The sequence below is a fragment of the Brienomyrus brachyistius genome, chromosome 16 (assembly GCF_023856365.1).
Source record: "Brienomyrus brachyistius isolate T26 chromosome 16, BBRACH_0.4, whole genome shotgun sequence".
Taxonomy (NCBI): Eukaryota; Metazoa; Chordata; class Actinopteri; order Osteoglossiformes; family Mormyridae; genus Brienomyrus; species Brienomyrus brachyistius.
Window position 1 is genome coordinate 11,394,077 of NC_064548.1, and position 16,910 is coordinate 11,410,986.

A 16,910-nucleotide genomic window follows, 5' to 3' on the forward strand; every position below is an offset into this window, starting at 1 on the left:
TAGAATAAATTTTAAAAATACATTACTCTTCAATTCTATTTCTAAAATGAAGATCTGCCAAATATTTTTAAAAGGCATTTACTTACACAATTGCTCCTTTATCTCATACATTCCTTCAGCTTCCCTTGGCAAACTGCAACCCACTGGATTCCTAGCTGCAACTCTAAATTTGTACTTCTTTCCTTCCTTTAGCCCAACAACAACAATGCTTAGATCTTTGACAACAGAGTATGGTGTCCATTTGTCTTCTGGCTGACCATCCTCCTGGTAATCCACAACATACCCATTGATTTTAGCTCCTCCATCTCTCAGGGGTTTTACCCATCCCAGCACAGCACTGTTCTTTGTGATCTCCAGAATGTCAACCTTTTTAGGTGGATCAGGCTCACCTGGAAAGCAAATAAAATACAGTGAGACTCAGAGACCATTTATGCACTCATTTCCCATAACTGCTTCTCTAGTACAGTGTTGCACTGAGCCCACAGCCTATATTAGAAAGCACAGAACACAATGTGGGGGACACTCAGTATGAGATAGCATTCCATCACAGGGCACAGACAATCACAAGCTATTTTTGGACTGTGGGAGGGAAATACTCTAGGAAGCCTATGCAAAACAGGGAGAACAAGTAAAGTCCATATAGAGTGGGAATCAAAATTAAAACCACCAAACACACAAGCAGACACATCTATTGGATATATCAATACTTACTGATGGGATCTTTTGCTAAGTAAGATTTTGGAGAATCCTTGGGCTCACCAATACCATATTTGTTAACTGCGGTAACTCTGAAATAGTATTCAATGCCAGGGGCAAGACTGCTGACTTTGAAACTTGTCTTCTTTAAATCACTGGTCAAGTTAACCCAGGTCTTTCTGTCGACTTCACGTTTATCTACAATGTAGTTTATGATTGGACTGCCACCATCATTCTCTGGTGGGGACCAAGAAAGCTGACAAGATGTCTTTGTCACATTAGAAGCTTCAAGTCCTCCAACAGGTCCAGGTGTATCTGTTAACATAATTTAGATTTGAACAAAATCATTTAACTTAAAATGTAATACCACATTGTGTGACATTACTTTCACAAGTTCAAAATTTTGTGAAAACTCCAGACACCCACATAAAAAGAAATTTGGAAAATTACAGTTTTGTATTATTAGGGAGAAATTTGAGTAGATTATCAACTGTTAACTGTAGTTTACAGAGCACAACAAACCTCACACATTGTAAGGTTTGAAGTTTGTATAGAAAGCTTTGTAGGTTCTGTCGCTACATTTTAGATTTACCTTCTCCAGAAGTATCATTTCTAACTATCTTTAACTAAGTTGAGATGACAAAAAAATAACTTTTCAAGACACTGTTAATAATGAAAAATACATACCCAGTACTTTGACATGCACAAAGACTGCTTTCTCCCCAGCAGGGCTGGAAAGTGTCAAGGAATATTTTCCAGAGTCCTCACGTGTACTTTCAGGGATGACGAGGAAGGTCATAGTATCAATTTGATCCACATGACCTTTTCGCACAACATTATCAACACCCGTTCTTTTCCAGGTAACTCTGGGTGAAGGTCTTCCTCTAATTGTGGCGCAAAGTCTGATTGGGCAACCTGCTCTAACAGTTAGACCCTTTCTAAGGCTAGCATCCAAATCAATCTCTGGTGCCTCTGTTAAATAAGAAACAACAAAATATTAAAGATGTTCATAATTCCTCACACAGTGTCAGGGTGTTATTTTAAACACACTATATATGTTAATGCATGAGTATTAAAATGTATATATGTAAATTTTAACAGGTTTCTGTCCATTGATAAAGCATGACCAGGTAAATTGGTGGCCTAGAAGTTTTAGCAAATGTCCTGTCCAATAACTTAAAAATAATTAATTTCACAAGCAAAAAGATTCTCAAAACTGTTTTTTCCCCACACCTTCACATGACCATCATTTCTTTCTTTCTTCTAATACACAACCTCCTTATAGTGATGCGTTTATTATGTTCTCTTCCATAAACAATAACATATAATAAAAGAATTTATGCATTAAAACATTAACAAGGTTAAATAGCATTTGATACATACATTACATATACATTGTATAGAATTCATAAATATAACAAAATCCATATTATGACTACAACTCAAGTAGTGAATGTCTCACCAAGTATCTCTTTAGGAAACACAGCATCCTTAAGAGTTGCAGGACGGCCTATGCCAACCTGGTTTTGTGCACAGACACGGAATTCATACTCCTGTTTTTCATCCAGATTCGGGATTGTAAATTCAGTCAGAACCAGCTGTGTGTCAACATTGCACTTCTTCCAGCCTTCTTCTGGATTTTCACTTTCTCCCTTCAGTCTCATTTCAACAAAATATCCAATTATGGGAGCGCCGCCATCATAAACTGGCTTTGTCCACCCAAGTGTGACTGAGGTCTTTGTGCTGTCAACCACCTTCAAACCGCCAGGAGGACCAGGAGGCTCTGAAAATGAAATTACATTCATTAAAGCAAAATTCTTAGAATGGTAATCATATAAAATATATATAACAGAGTATATATACATACCAATTGGATCCTTAGCTACAATGGGTCTTGAAGGTTTGCTAGGATCTCCCAGTCCAACTTCATTTTCAGCCTTGACACGGAATTGATATTCATGGTTAGGAATCAAGTTTGTTACTTTCATACGTCTTTCTGGGATTGGACTCTTGGTTACTGGAACCCAGCGGACAGCTCGTTTTTCCTTTCTTTCAAGTATGTATCCAGTAATGGACTTCCCACCATCATTTTCAGGAGGAGCCCATACAACTGTCATTTCCTCTTTTCCAATTTTAGTGACCTCTGGTGGCTCTGGTGGACCAGGTCTGTTGAATTGTGTTCTGGTAATAATGGGTTTGGTCTCTGCTGCAGGACCTGTTCCCATCTTGTTTTCTGCTCGTACTCTGAAGATGTATTCATTTCCTTCCACCAGACGAGTCACATTGGCATAGTTAGTTATGACTGATGCTGAGTAAGTGGACCACACCATTCTCCTTGTCTCACATTTCTCTAAAATGTAACTTTGAACCTCACTGCCACCATCATCTTCAGGGGGATCCCATACCACTCTGCATCTGTCTACTGATATTCCAGATACTTTTAGATCTCTAACAGGTCCAGGTATGTCAAGGACATTTACAGTAGCATATGCAGTAAAGTTTCCAGCAGAATTTGTGGCAGTAATTACATATTTTCCAGAGTCTTTGCGTTTGGATTTAGTTAAGAGGAACTTGGAGTAATCTGCCCCAGTTTCAACATGAAGTCTTGGATTTTTGCTGAAATCCCCTGTATCTTTGTCTTTAACCCATTTAACCTCTGGCTGTGGTTTTCCCCTGAGACCAGCTTCAATTCTTATTGACTCACCAGCCTTTACAACAAGTACTCCAGCTAACTTGACATCAAGTACTGGTTTTTGTATTTCTTCTTTAACAAGAACTTCACTTGTCTTCACCCAATTGCTTTCTCCTCCTTCATTTACAGTTTGTACTCTGAACAGATATATCTGGTTTTCAATACATTTGTCAACCATGAAATATGTTTCTTTTATAATACCCTTATGCAATCTTTCCCATTCCTCAGAATCCTTTGATTTCCTTTCCAGATGGTAGCCAAGATTTGGACTCCCACCATCATAATCTGGTTTTCTCCATTTTAGGAAGACAAAATTTTTTCCTATGTCCGTAATATGGAAGTTTTCTGGTTCACCTGGTTTTTCAATTGGATCAATTGCAAGTATTGGTGTTTTTGTCTCAGTTGTGGGACCAGGACCACATTTATTTTCTGCACAAACTCGGAAGAAATATTCATGATGTTCCATTAGTTTTGCTTTAACTAGACGATTAGTGCAATCAGACGAAATCATTGTCCAAGCTCTTTGGCTAGGTTCACGACATTCAACAATATAATTCGTAATCTCAGTGCCTCCATTGTCCACTGGGTTCTCCCAAGATATCATACAAGAATCTTTGGTTACATATGTAGGCTTCAGATCACGACAATGTCCAGGCCTGTCAAGTACATTCACTTTTATAGTAGCTTGTGCTTCACCACTATCATTTGTTGCTTTTATGATATAACTTCCATGATCTGCTCTTGTTGCTTCTTTGATGAAAACATGAACAAGAGGGAAGTTGATATTTATTGCTGTGCGTTTGTCTTTTTCTAAAACCTTCTCATCATGGGTCCAGGCAATCTGTGGATCAGGTCTTGCCTTAACATAAGCCATAAGATTAATATTGTGTCCAACCCTTACAGTTACTCGGTCATGGGAAGTAACATCAATCTCTGGTGGAAGAAGAATATCCTGAGCCACAACTGATTCAGGGAGTTCTCTGGGTTCTCCATCACCAATCATATTTGACGCTCTAACTCGGAATCTATACTCAGTGCCTTCAGTTAGTCCTGGTACTCTAAATGCACACTGCTTAATAAGATCATCCATATTTATTCGGGTCCATTCAGTGCTACCTGACGTTTGACATTCAACAATATATCCTAAGACTGGGCTACCTCCATCTCTTGTAGGCTTAGTCCAAACTAAGTCAGCATAGGATTTGCTCCAATCCTTCAGTTTAGGGTTTACTGGAGGACCAGGTACTGTGATTGGACGAGATGGCTTAACAGGGTCTGACACTGGAGAAGGTCCACTGAAGCCAGCTATGTTTTCAGCAAAAACTCTAAATTCATAACTGTTCCCTTCAAAAAGTCCAAGTACTCTATATCTGAGATCTTGAGTTGGAGTCTTGTTCACACGAATCCATTTTCCTGCCTTGTGCCTACGTTCAATTATATACCCACTAATTGGACTACCGCCATCAAATAGTGGCATGGTCCAGCTCACAGTTACAGCATTCTCTGTGACATCCGATGTGTTTGGTTTTCCTGGATGACCAGGAGGCTCAAAGCTATGTTGGGCAACAGTTGGTGCACTTTCAAGTGGTGCACCAATGCCGATCTTGTTTTCTGCACGAATGCGCATAACGTATTCACAGCCCTTCTGTAAACGTGGGATTTTAACTTTTGTACTGGTGCTGCCAGAACTGACTCCTCCCCATGTCTCTTTGTTAGATTCTCTTTTTTCAACAATGTAATTCATAACTGGACTTCCACCATCATCTTTTGGGGGGCGCCACTCAATGACCATGTGCTCTGGAGTAACTTCAAGTATTTTGACTGGGCCAATGGGTGGAGCTGGGACATCAAGTACTGTTACATGCAAAGCAACAGTTTTGCTTCCAGCAGCATTTGACACTGTAAGAAGATAAACTCCTGTGTCATTTCTTGTGCACTCATTAATGGTTAGTATAGTTGAGTAGTGATCAGTGTCAACTTTCACATTGCGTTCAGTTTTGATTTCAGTGCCATCGATGACCCACTTAGCAGTGGGGATTGGCATTCCTCTCATTATTGCAGGCAGTCTGATTGTGCTTCCAGCTTTTACAATTATACCTTCAATTAACTTCACGTCAACCTCAACGATAGGTGGCACTAAAGAAAATGATAGAATTTGTATTAGATTTCACAAGTAAGTCATTATCTGCAGTTTAAAATATGTGACATAATTCCGTACAAAGAAAAAAGTACATCTTACCAAGTTTCTCTTGACAAAGGACTGGTACTGTGGTGTCAGGGCGGCTCAAACCTACTGCATTCTCTGATTTCACTCGGAATCTGTAGGTTTTTCCCTCCTCAAGTCCAGTAACATGGCATTCAGGAATGCTAACAGTTTTGAAAGTAATCCAGTCTTTTTCTCCCTCCTCTTGGTACTCAACTAAGAAACCAGTAATATCACTACCACCTGTGCGATCTGGCCAGTTCCACTGAAGCCAAACTTCAGTTTTATCAACATCCACATGATGCAAATTCTTTGGAGGACCAGGAGGGACTAAAAAAAAGGAAAACTTTTTAACATAAAGCATAAAATAAATTGTAAAATGTAAAAAAATGTATAATGAGATGCATAAAAGAAATGAATTTAATACTTACATAGAGGATCCATAGCTTTAATGGGTTTTGTAGTTTGAACATATTCACTTCTGCCAAACTGATTTTCAGCAGCAACACGGAACATATATTGAGTGCCCTCCATTAAATGTTTAATTGTAATACTGCGTTTTTTAGATGAAGAGCACACAGGCACCCACTGTGCAGATGCAATGTCTTTCTTCTCAACTACAAAGTTGGAAATACGAGCTCCTCCGTTATCTTCTGGGTCCTTCCAGGAAAGATATGCTGAATCACTTCTAACCTCAGACACTTTCAGATTCTGAGGAGGATCAGGTTTATCTAAAGGGTGTCAAAAATACGCTATTAATTACAAGAAAATACATGCAAACCAAGAAAGTAAGCACTATACATAATCACAGCAGGATGATGCCGATTATATGACATCCATACCTAATACAAGAACTTTGCATGTGGCTGTTTTTGACCCAGCTGGATTTTCCACAGTTATTGTGTAATCAGCAGAGTCAGAACGCAGGCAATAGCGCATTTCCAGTTTACTTCCAACACCAGTTACTTTAATATCAGCTCTTGTAGGCACATCGGCTTCATTCTTTTTCCATGTGACTTTGGGGAATGGTATTCCCTTTATTCCAACACGAATGGTGACATGAGTTCCAGCCAAGGCACGAATTTCACGAGGCATACCAACATCAATCAAGAGATCAGGTGGCTCTGTTAATGACCAAAATAAAGCACATTAAAGATATGGAGGGAGAGAGAGAGAGAGAACTGATGGCATCATTTACAAAAAGAAGCATCATACACAGTAATGTCACAGGCGGTTAATAGGCTTTTTTGTCTAGTCAAAGTATTGCAGAGTACAGTTTCAATTATTGTAAATAAATCTGAAATTACCAAGTCTGTCCTGTGCTCTCACTGGTTCAGGGATGTCAGCCGGTTCAGAAACACCAGCTGCATTCACTGCCATGACCCTGAATCTGTACAGCTCACCATCTGAAAGACCAACAATCTTAAACTTTGTCTCTTGGCATGAATCAGGAGTCTGATTAACCTTTATCCAGTCCTCCTGACCAGCCTTCTGGTACTCTACAAGATATCCAAATATTTTTCCCCTGCCGTCAAACCGAGGACGCTGCCAGGTCAATGTTACGGAATCCTTAGTTTTATCGGCCGCTTCTAGTTCCTCTGGAGGGCCAGGTACCACTATAACACAAAAAATGACAATTATTAGACTTAAATGTCATCTTTTGAGGGATGTTTCAACATAGTAATCGTACTGTTAAATAACTTACCAACTGGGTCTTTGGCAAAAACAGGTTTGGACGGAGGACTAGGGTCACTCACACCAACTTCATTCTCTGCCATCACACGGAACTCATATTCACATCCCTGAAGAAGATCTGGTACCCAGAATTCAGGTTCTGGGTATATACGTTCTTTTACTGCACGTGTCCATCTGCTTGTCATAGTTTCCTTCTTCTCCAAAATATAGTTAGTGATAGGCTTTCCACCATCACGAGGTTGTTCCCAGGCCACAAGTGCAGAATCTTTGTATACTTCCTTCACAACAGGTTGCTTTGGAGCCTCAGGAACTCCTGAAAGCAATAGGGTTACATTTTATATAGGAAGCATAATTTTACAACTATACTTACAACATCAAATACCTTTTTTACTGCTACTCACTGAATATATCTTTGGCTTTCATATCCTTAGAAATAAGTGGATCACTAATGCCATATATATTCTGGGCACAAATTCGTATGATGTAGTCTCTTCCCTCGATTAGTTTTGGAACAGTACAAGTTGTCCTTGTACATGATGATGTCACAGGCATCCAGAGATCCCTATTTGTGTCTCTCTTCTCAACAATGTAGTTAGAAACAGCAGATCCACCATCATCCAGAGGGGGGTTCCAGGAAATGACCATATGATTCCTGTAAACTTCATCAAAAAGAACTGGACCCACTGGTGGCTGTGGACGGTCTAAGTAAAACAACATCAAGTGCAATTTAATGCATGGGTTATTGTAACACAAAACAATATTTAGTATTCATTATAAACAATTAAGATGATGACTCCAAAAATGATATCTTACCAACAACAATCACGTTGCAAAATCCTTTGCAGGAACCACTGCTATTTTTCACTATTACAGAGAATTTGCCACTATGTTCACGCTTAGCATTGGTTATACTCAGGCACAGTCTTGTAGTAGTATTTTTGAACTGGATATGGTCATCTTCTTTTAGTTCTTCTTCATTTTTGGACCATTCAATGGTTGGAGATGGCTTTCCTGTATAGCGACCTTGGAGGGTACAAGTCTCACCGACCCGAACAATAAGCTTATCGCAGAAATCCAGATCAACTTTTGGAGGTTCTAATAATAAAAGTAAACATTTTTATGTTAAATTATTGCCAACTAATTTTACAATATTAAGCAATATAATGAATGAATGAATGAGTAATACAGAGATTACTTACCAAGCGCATCCTTGCAAGTTACTGGTTTAGTACAGAATGAAGGCTTGCCTTGCCCGATTTCATTCACGGCACTGACCCGGAATTCATAGCTGGTACCGTCTTTGAGGCCCTCATAGGTGTATTTTCTATCCATCAGCTTGTCAGTTGTAAGACGAGTGAATTGATCTTTTCCCATCTCACGGGCCTCAAGTACATACATTGTAACCTCAGAGCCTCCATCATATTTAGGTGGTCTCCAAGCCACACTGATTGAATCCTTCTTGATGGCTGTGACTTCCAGATCTTCTGGTCGCTCAGGTACAGCTGTTTTAGATGGATCAAAATGCAATTTATTATTACAGAAATTATAAGAAAATATATAGTAATATGTTTAGGCATATAAATATATAACATGTGCAAACATTGATAATAAAAAATAATTATATTATTAAGAATTTAATTACTTACAAATAGGATCCCTTATCAGTACTTCTTTAGTTGTCTCAATGAATGGACCCAATCCAATAATATTTTCAGCAGCAATTCTGAAGAAATAGGCCTTTCCATCATGAAGACCTTGCACAACAGCATTATGTCTTGTTACAGTGTAAGACACAGCAGTCCAGCCTCTGCGATCAGCTTCACGTTTCTCAATGATGTAATTGGTGATAGCTGACCCACCATCATCTTCAGGTGAGAACCATGTTAACTTGCAGGAGTCATTTGTAAGATTTTCACCTGTGAATGGTGCACCAACTGGGCCAGGAACATCTGTGAAATTAGGTAAAAGCCAGTTTAGAGAACTGTTATTTCATTTCACCTGCAGAAATTCAGATGCTATGTACCATTTAACTACTTACCTAGCACTTCTACAATAACAGCCTTCCGTCTTTCGCCTCCTTCATTCTTAGCGCTTAAGGTATAAATTCCCTGGTGCTTCCGCATACAGTTTTTAATTACCAAAGCTGAACTAATAGCTGTAGTTTCAACAACAGCTCCCTCTGGTAAACCACTATCATCCCTGTTCCAGGTGATCTGTGGAGCTGGTTTGCCTGACACATATGCTGTGATGCGTATGACACCACCAGCATGAACAACAATCCTCTCCTTCACTGTGGCATCCAGGTCTACCTCGGGGGCAACTGAGTATGGATATAAGAACAGTTAAAGAGATGTCATCTCTATTAAGAAAAAATACAATTAAGTTTTCCTGTTCTTGGGACTTACTTGTCCTGTCCTTGACTTCAATCACTTCTGAAACATCACCAGGCTCACCAACACCTGCAGCATTCACTGCTCTAACCCTAAATCGGTAAAGCCCAAGCTCTTTCAGTCCAGACACCACAAATTTAGTGCCTCTTATTTCCTTATCCTTAGCCTAGAAGAAAAAAATAATGCATATGAAATGATATGATGCTTTATTTGCCATTTGTACAAGTATACGTACATTGGAACGCTTCTTTTCACATATAACGTGACATGCTTTAGGGGCCAACACAGATGTCGTTACTCTGCAGAGCATGGGATTGGAAATGACCACCTTCTGAACACAGGCACAGACGCTTAACCAGCTTAGCCAAACACGGCCCATTCAAGTCATGTAAGAATCACATAAGTATCACAGTTTAAACGTTTTCTGCTGCTGTTTCATACCTTTTCCCATTCTTCTTTGCCCTCCTCTTTGTACTCAACAAAGTATCCAGTAATCTTTGATCCACCATCATTGAGTGGTGGAATCCATTCCACATCAACTGTTGATTTTGTCCAGTCAGTTACTTTTGGAGTAGGAGGTCCAGGTGGTGCTAAGAAAAACGCATATAATGTACTTTAGGTTACACTTAAAATATTAACATTTACAACAACAACCTTATCAACAAATTACTGACTGCGAACATACCAATGGGGTCTCGGGCACAGACTGGATCAGATGGCACACTTGGAAGTCCACATCCTGCAGCATTAATAGCAATCACTCTGAACTGGTAAACAGATCCTTCAATTAGACCAGTTACAGTGTGTGAAACACCAAGGGGCATGATTCTGATTGGGTCACGGTTCACTCTGGTCCAACGTTTAGACGTTGTTTCTTTGCGTTCCAACCAATATCCAGTGACCATAGACCCGCCATCATATTCTGGCTCTTCCCAATTGACTATCATAGAGTCAGCTGTCACCTCTGTAACAGTTGGCTTCTCGCATTGACCAGGAACAGCTTTTGAGGAAAAAATAGTATCACTGTTTAGTTGAAGTGTCTCAAAACAGCATGTACAGCATTAAAAAAAAATGATACTTACTGAAAAGATTTCTGGCTTTCTCAGGTTCACTGTTTAGAGGTGGCCCAACTCCATATTTATTCTGAGCCATGATACGGAATTCATATTCATGGCCTTCTGTTAGTCTCTGAACTGTGTACAGGCATTCTTTGGGATCACTGGAAACATGTACCCAGGACTTCCGGTTGTCTTCACGTTTCTCAATAACATAGTTAGTAATTTTTGATCCACCATCATCCTTTGGGGGATTCCAGGATAAAGTAATCCTTTCGGCAAATACTTCCTCAAACTTAATGGGTCCAATAGGAGGCCCAGGCCGCCCTGAAAAATGAAATTTAAGCAATTCTTCAGTATATTTAATCTATTTTGTGTAAATCGAAGTATTATATGTATAAAATACAAGCCCGTACCTAAGATATTGAGCTTTATATCCTTGGAAGCCTTGCCCGCAGTGTTGCAGGCTGCAATTGTGTATAGAGCAGTATCATCTCTTTTGCATTGTTTTATCAGCAATGTGCAACGATCATCAGACACAAGCTTATTGACATGCTGATCATAATGAACATCTGTCTTGTCTTCTACTTTATCAATTGGAGCTTTCTGCCAGGTCAGTGTAGGGAATGGACAACCCTTAATCTTAGCAACAACATAGATATCAGATCCCTCTTCCCCTTCCAACATCTCTTTGAGTTCAATTGTAGGAGCACCTAAAAAAAAAAGTCACACCCGTTGTCATATCCATAATGAAATTAGATTTCAAACAAAACTATAAAACACACAATTATTGACAATAAGTAATATTATTCTTTACATACATGTCTGGTCTTTCACAACAAGTGGTCCAACAGTAGCAGAAGGTCTGCCTGCACCAGCCTCATTAACAGCCTTGACTCGGAACTCATACTCTCCGCCTTCATTGAGGTCTTCAACCTGGAACATGGTCTCTTCAACGTCACGCTTATTGCATTGTTTCCAAGTCTCCTTTTCTGTTCCACTGGTGTCCCAGCTGAGACGCTCAATTATGTAGTGTTTCACTGGAGCACCACCATTATTCTTGGGTGGCGCCCATGTAAGTGTTACAGTGTTCTTAGTCACAAAGTCAATCTTAAGCTTTGTGGGAGGATCAGGAGGATCTGAGGATTTAGAACACAGTAAGAAATTTTTAAATTTCAAAAATTACGCTGTTACATTTCTAATTATGGAAAAAAAACACTTACAAATTGGATCTCTGGCCTTTACAGGTTCTGTGGTCTCAGTATGTGGTCCCATGCCAATGCGATTTTCTGCTCTGACACGGAACAGGTATTCCTGTCCCTCAAGAAGGTCAGGGATGACAAAGGCCTGACTTGCACAAGCTGGGTTGACTTTAGTCCAAGCACTGGTTCCAACAGCTTTCTTTTCAATGAAATAACTCTTGATTCGCTCACCACCATCATTATCAGGAAGTTTCCATGTAATCCTACATGTGCTTCTTGTGATGTCTGTGATTTTGAGTTCTTTTGGTGCTCCCGGTACATCTAAAAGTATTACACAATACTGTTATAAATGTTGGTTAATGTTATGAAATTTAATTTTAATGAAAAAAAAAGTACATACCAAGCACATTCACTCTGACATTAACAAGTTTCTGTCCAGCTTTGTTTTTGGCTGTAATGGTGTATCTGCCTGAATGATTTCTTTTGCAGTCATATATTGTAATGGTTGAAGATGTCTCACTGGATTGAACCTGGAAAAAGTCATTAGTCTTATGTAAATACAATAGCAATAAAATACAACAGTAATTAAAATCATTTTCCAACCAATGGGTGCATTTATAAACAAATTTTGCACACTTGACAACAACACACACTAGAGTTATAGAGGTCTTTGAAGCAGAATGTACAGAGCATTGTTAAAAACGTCCACTTCATCAAGGATAAAAGGAACTGGGTATAAGTTCTTAAATTTTTTGGGACACTTGCTCCTATTGTAGCAGTTAAGATATTTTCATGACATTTACATGCTTTTCATTTTAATGGCATTTAAAGTTACTGGGCCTAAAAGGTTGTACCTCTGAATCCACAGGAAGAACATGAAGCCGATCTTTCGTTTCTGTCTTTGCACCCCCTTCAAACTCCCATGAAACCTTTGGAGTAGGACGCCCGTTGAATGTTGCAGGAATTTTGATAATGGAGCCAGCCCGACAGGACATTAATTCAAGCGCATTGACATCAACAAAGATAGTTGGCTCCTCTGGAAATAAAAAAACATTATCAGTATCCTTGTGACCAGTACATGTGGATACATTTTTACAATTTCATGGTTATTACCTTGAAGCTCCTTGATCAGAACTTCTGTGGTTCTGGGGCTAGGCTCAGATTCACCAATGTCATTGACAGCAATGATTCTGAATCTGTACCTCTTCAGCTCAGGCAGATTTGGCACAGTGAATTCAGTGGTTGGATGCAATGCATCTGGCCCATTTACTCGTGTCCATTCTGATGTACCCTCATCCTGTTTTTCAATGATATAGCCTTTGATAGGACTGCCACCATCTTTTTCTGGGGGTGTCCAGGTAAGAGTGACACTATTCTTGGTTTTATCTGCAACCTCAGGGGTTGAAGGCATATCAGGAGGATCTGGGAAACAGAACAAAATTAAGAAATGTTAAGATCAAATGTACAACAAAATAGTGTGATTTTTCCATAGGAATATATTAAGTAAATAATTTTTAGCACTCTAGCCAGAAGGGTATAGCATATCATTCTGAAAACAAATATAGTACCTAATTAAGACAAATAATAATAATGATTCTTCAGTTTAACTTAATAATAAGGTCTAGAGCAATAATTGGTATTTAATAATATTTTAACATTTCCACCTATGTGGTAATTCAGAATACGTATTTATATATTAAGCACACTTCATTAATTATGCAAGAAAGACAGAAATACCAAACTCCACTCACATAAAAAACACAACTGAATATACATAGGCATTCTTAGTAAAGCTATAGTACAGAACTGTATGAGATTGTAAATTTCACTTACACAGTGGATCAACAGCTAATGCTGGGTCAGATGGTTCACTTGGTGGTCCAGTTCCACCAGCATTGCAGGCCATTACACGGAACTGATACTCAACACCCTCAATAAGACGAGGAACACTGAATTCCCAGCCTTTCAAACCACGTTTTGAGATAGGGGCTCTATTTACTCGAGCCCAGTATGCTCCTCGTTTCTCTTTCTTTTCAAGCCAGTAGCCTGTAATAGTGGATCCTCCATTATCTAAGGGAGGTTCCCAAGTAACCAGCATGGAGGATTTTGTGTGCTGGGCAACTTGAGGTTTCTCTGGTGGACCAGGGAGTCTGAAAGGATCCTTAGTGACAACTTCTTCTGATTCACAAGCATCACTGATACCATACTTGCTCTGAGCTTTGACCCTGAACTGATAGGTGCCATCAGTTTCCAGATCCCACACCTTTAACACATTAAAAATGAGTGGGATATTAAAATACATTATATAACTTGTTAATATAACCTATAATAAACATCTATAATATTTAATTTTTCTATGTTTATACTAACCCCAATTTTCCTGTCGATTACACAATTATTCACTGCTTCCCACTCTGGTGTCTCTTTGCTTTTATCTTTCCTTTCAACAATATAGTTCGTAATCTCAGTGCCTCCATCATCTTCTGGTGCATCCCAGTTAAGATAGCAAGATTCGGCTTTGATGTTAGAAATCACAACATTGCGAGGTGGTGTTGGGCGGTCTGTGGGATTGAAGAACATAAACATAATATAACTATCAATAACGTCCCAGTTGCATAATAATCAATCAGCTATTTTCATGAATGAAACCTACCTAGTACATCAACTCTGACTGTGTGATGAGCAGATCCAAGAGCATTTGTAGCTGTTATTGTGTAGTAGCCTTTATCTTGTCTTACAGTTTCGAGGATGCGAAGCTTGGCATTTGCTTTCATTCTGTTAACTGTCTCAGATTCCATTAAAAGTGTTTTAGTTGGTTTTGGAATAACAACTTCATCCTTTGACCATTCAATCTTTGGTAATGGGAGACCGGTCACCTCAGCTGGAATTTCTATGAGCTCTCCCCTCTTCACAATGATTTCATCTGCTACGAAGCGCTTTAGCAATGTCACAACTGGTGGAACTATAATTTAAAAAATACATTTTTATTTACCTGTTCAAATTTTTACATAAATATTACTGTACATGCATCACTCCACAAAATAGACAAACCTTCATCATCTTGAATTACTGCAGTCAATGGTAGTGAAGGGTCACTTTCACCAATTTCATTAAATGCCTTCACGCGAAATTCATATGGGTGGAACTCAAAGAGGTTTTCTACTGTAAAAGTGAGATCCTTGCAGGGTTCTTTATTTGCTGGTGTAAATGCAGGCTCATCATGCCTTTTCTTTTCAATATAGTAGCCAAGAATTGGACAGCCTCCATCATTACGGGGTGGCTTCCAATTCAGAGTAATGGATGACTTGGTCCTTTCAATGTACATGAATCGCTCTGGAGAAGTTGGTGGACCTAATATTCATAAAGAAATCAGTAATTACACAAATATATTTCCCTCCAACAATCTTCAATTAAAGTACTAATGGCTCCAAATTACCTTTTGGATCAACTGCAAGAATAGGCTCTAGTTCCACAGGAGGGCCACAGCCGTGTTTGTTCTTTGCCATTACACGGAATGTGTATTCTTCTCCTGCAAGGATACCCCCGATTTCACATTTAGATGCAAAAGTGTCTATGGGCTGTCTCCATGTTTGCGATTTTTTATCCAGTCTTTCCGTAACGAATCCAGTGAGATCGCTTCCACCATCATCCTCAGGATCGGACCAATTTAGTATCACCAATTTTCTTGTAATAACAACAGGCTTCAATTCAAGCACAGGGCCAGGAACATCTGATGAAATTCATAAGGCGTGTTATTTAAAATAGCATTATAAAGTAAACAACAAAATTTAGACATGTTATTAACACCAGGAGGTTTTCATTACCATAGACTTCCACTCTGGTCCATGCTGATTTGGTTCCACTGCTGTTTGCGGCAATAACCTGGTACTTGCCTTCATCCTTCCTCGTGATATTATTGATTATAAGTACACTTTCCTTGCCTTCACTTTCAATTGAAACACGGTCTTTATTAGGTGTACCATCATCCTTTGTCCATTTCACATATGGTGGAGGTCTGCCAGTTATATGTGCAGGCAGCCTCAATGTTGTCCCAGCTCTAATGAGGACATTATTCTTCAAAGACAAGTCAAGCTCGACAACTGGAGGTTCTGTAAAAGTAAACGATAAATTAAACTTCTTTGTTTTGGAAAAGCATGTGATCTATGCTATTTATGAATGTAACACTAATTACCTTGTGGATCTTTCACTATAGCAGGTTCAGTCATGCCAGGGGGGCCTTCACCTGCAGCATTGACAGCTATGACACGAACAATGTATTTTGCACCCTCTCTAACTCCATATACTGAAAATTCTTGGCTTTTACATGGTCTCTCCGTGTTACGCGACCAATCATTTGATCCTGCTAGGACCTTGTCAACATGGTACCCAAGGATGTCTCCACCACCATTGTACTTGGGAGGATCCCAAGCCACTTCAATGGAACAGCAAGAAGTATCAGCTATCCTTGGAATTGGTGGACCAGGTGGCACTTAAAAAAAAAAAAAAAAATGATCACGTTGTTACATTATTACTATAATTATTAGTAGCAGTAGTAAAAGTAGTAGTAGTAGTAGGCCTATGTTGTTACAATAATATTTACATATCCTATATTAAAATCATATTTTAATATAAAACAGTCCTTTAACAGATACAGTATGTTTTAACTTACATATAGGTTCTTGTGCAGTTTTGGGATCAGATGGAATGCTAAACTTCCCAGGTCCAGCTGCATTCTCGGCACAGACTCTGAAGATATATGTCATGCCTTCAATCAGACCTTCAGCGTTCAGTTCAAGTGTGTTGATCAGATTTCGGTTAACTCTAGCCCAGTGTTTGCTGTTAATTTCACGTTTCTCGACCCAGTAACCCACAATAGGGCTACCGTTGTCTTTTGGCTCTTTCCAGGTAACAAGCATGCTGTTGGCAGTGATGTCTTCAATTTCAGGCTTGTCAGGGGCTTCAGGTGGATCTGTAATA

General features: G+C 39.2%; 1 protein-coding gene across 1 annotated transcript in view; it reads right to left on the reverse strand.

The window, feature by feature from the left end:
• LOC125710145 (titin-like) overlaps nucleotides 1-16,910 on the reverse strand; it is a 181,178-nt gene that overhangs the window by 51,836 nt on the left and 112,432 nt on the right. The window contains exons 161-193 of the mRNA XM_048979485.1: nucleotides 16,603-16,902; nucleotides 16,126-16,422; nucleotides 15,758-16,042; nucleotides 15,370-15,663; nucleotides 14,985-15,284; nucleotides 14,587-14,895; nucleotides 14,304-14,494; nucleotides 13,767-14,196; nucleotides 13,047-13,355; nucleotides 12,788-12,969; nucleotides 12,334-12,463; nucleotides 11,955-12,254; nucleotides 11,553-11,870; nucleotides 11,148-11,444; nucleotides 10,759-11,058; nucleotides 10,362-10,676; nucleotides 10,118-10,266; nucleotides 9,692-9,842; nucleotides 9,325-9,606; nucleotides 8,933-9,235; nucleotides 8,486-8,788; nucleotides 8,100-8,381; nucleotides 7,688-7,987; nucleotides 7,297-7,599; nucleotides 6,899-7,207; nucleotides 6,434-6,715; nucleotides 6,023-6,322; nucleotides 5,628-5,921; nucleotides 2,564-5,524; nucleotides 2,159-2,479; nucleotides 1,384-1,668; nucleotides 712-1,011; nucleotides 87-389 (exon numbers count right to left, since the gene is read on the reverse strand). Coding sequence (XP_048835442.1) covers nucleotides 87-389; nucleotides 712-1,011; nucleotides 1,384-1,668; nucleotides 2,159-2,479; nucleotides 2,564-5,524; nucleotides 5,628-5,921; nucleotides 6,023-6,322; nucleotides 6,434-6,715; nucleotides 6,899-7,207; nucleotides 7,297-7,599; nucleotides 7,688-7,987; nucleotides 8,100-8,381; nucleotides 8,486-8,788; nucleotides 8,933-9,235; nucleotides 9,325-9,606; nucleotides 9,692-9,842; nucleotides 10,118-10,266; nucleotides 10,362-10,676; nucleotides 10,759-11,058; nucleotides 11,148-11,444; nucleotides 11,553-11,870; nucleotides 11,955-12,254; nucleotides 12,334-12,463; nucleotides 12,788-12,969; nucleotides 13,047-13,355; nucleotides 13,767-14,196; nucleotides 14,304-14,494; nucleotides 14,587-14,895; nucleotides 14,985-15,284; nucleotides 15,370-15,663; nucleotides 15,758-16,042; nucleotides 16,126-16,422; nucleotides 16,603-16,902 — 11,985 coding nt within the window. The remainder of the gene's footprint in view (nucleotides 1-86; nucleotides 390-711; nucleotides 1,012-1,383; nucleotides 1,669-2,158; nucleotides 2,480-2,563; nucleotides 5,525-5,627; nucleotides 5,922-6,022; nucleotides 6,323-6,433; nucleotides 6,716-6,898; nucleotides 7,208-7,296; nucleotides 7,600-7,687; nucleotides 7,988-8,099; nucleotides 8,382-8,485; nucleotides 8,789-8,932; nucleotides 9,236-9,324; nucleotides 9,607-9,691; nucleotides 9,843-10,117; nucleotides 10,267-10,361; nucleotides 10,677-10,758; nucleotides 11,059-11,147; nucleotides 11,445-11,552; nucleotides 11,871-11,954; nucleotides 12,255-12,333; nucleotides 12,464-12,787; nucleotides 12,970-13,046; nucleotides 13,356-13,766; nucleotides 14,197-14,303; nucleotides 14,495-14,586; nucleotides 14,896-14,984; nucleotides 15,285-15,369; nucleotides 15,664-15,757; nucleotides 16,043-16,125; nucleotides 16,423-16,602; nucleotides 16,903-16,910) is intronic.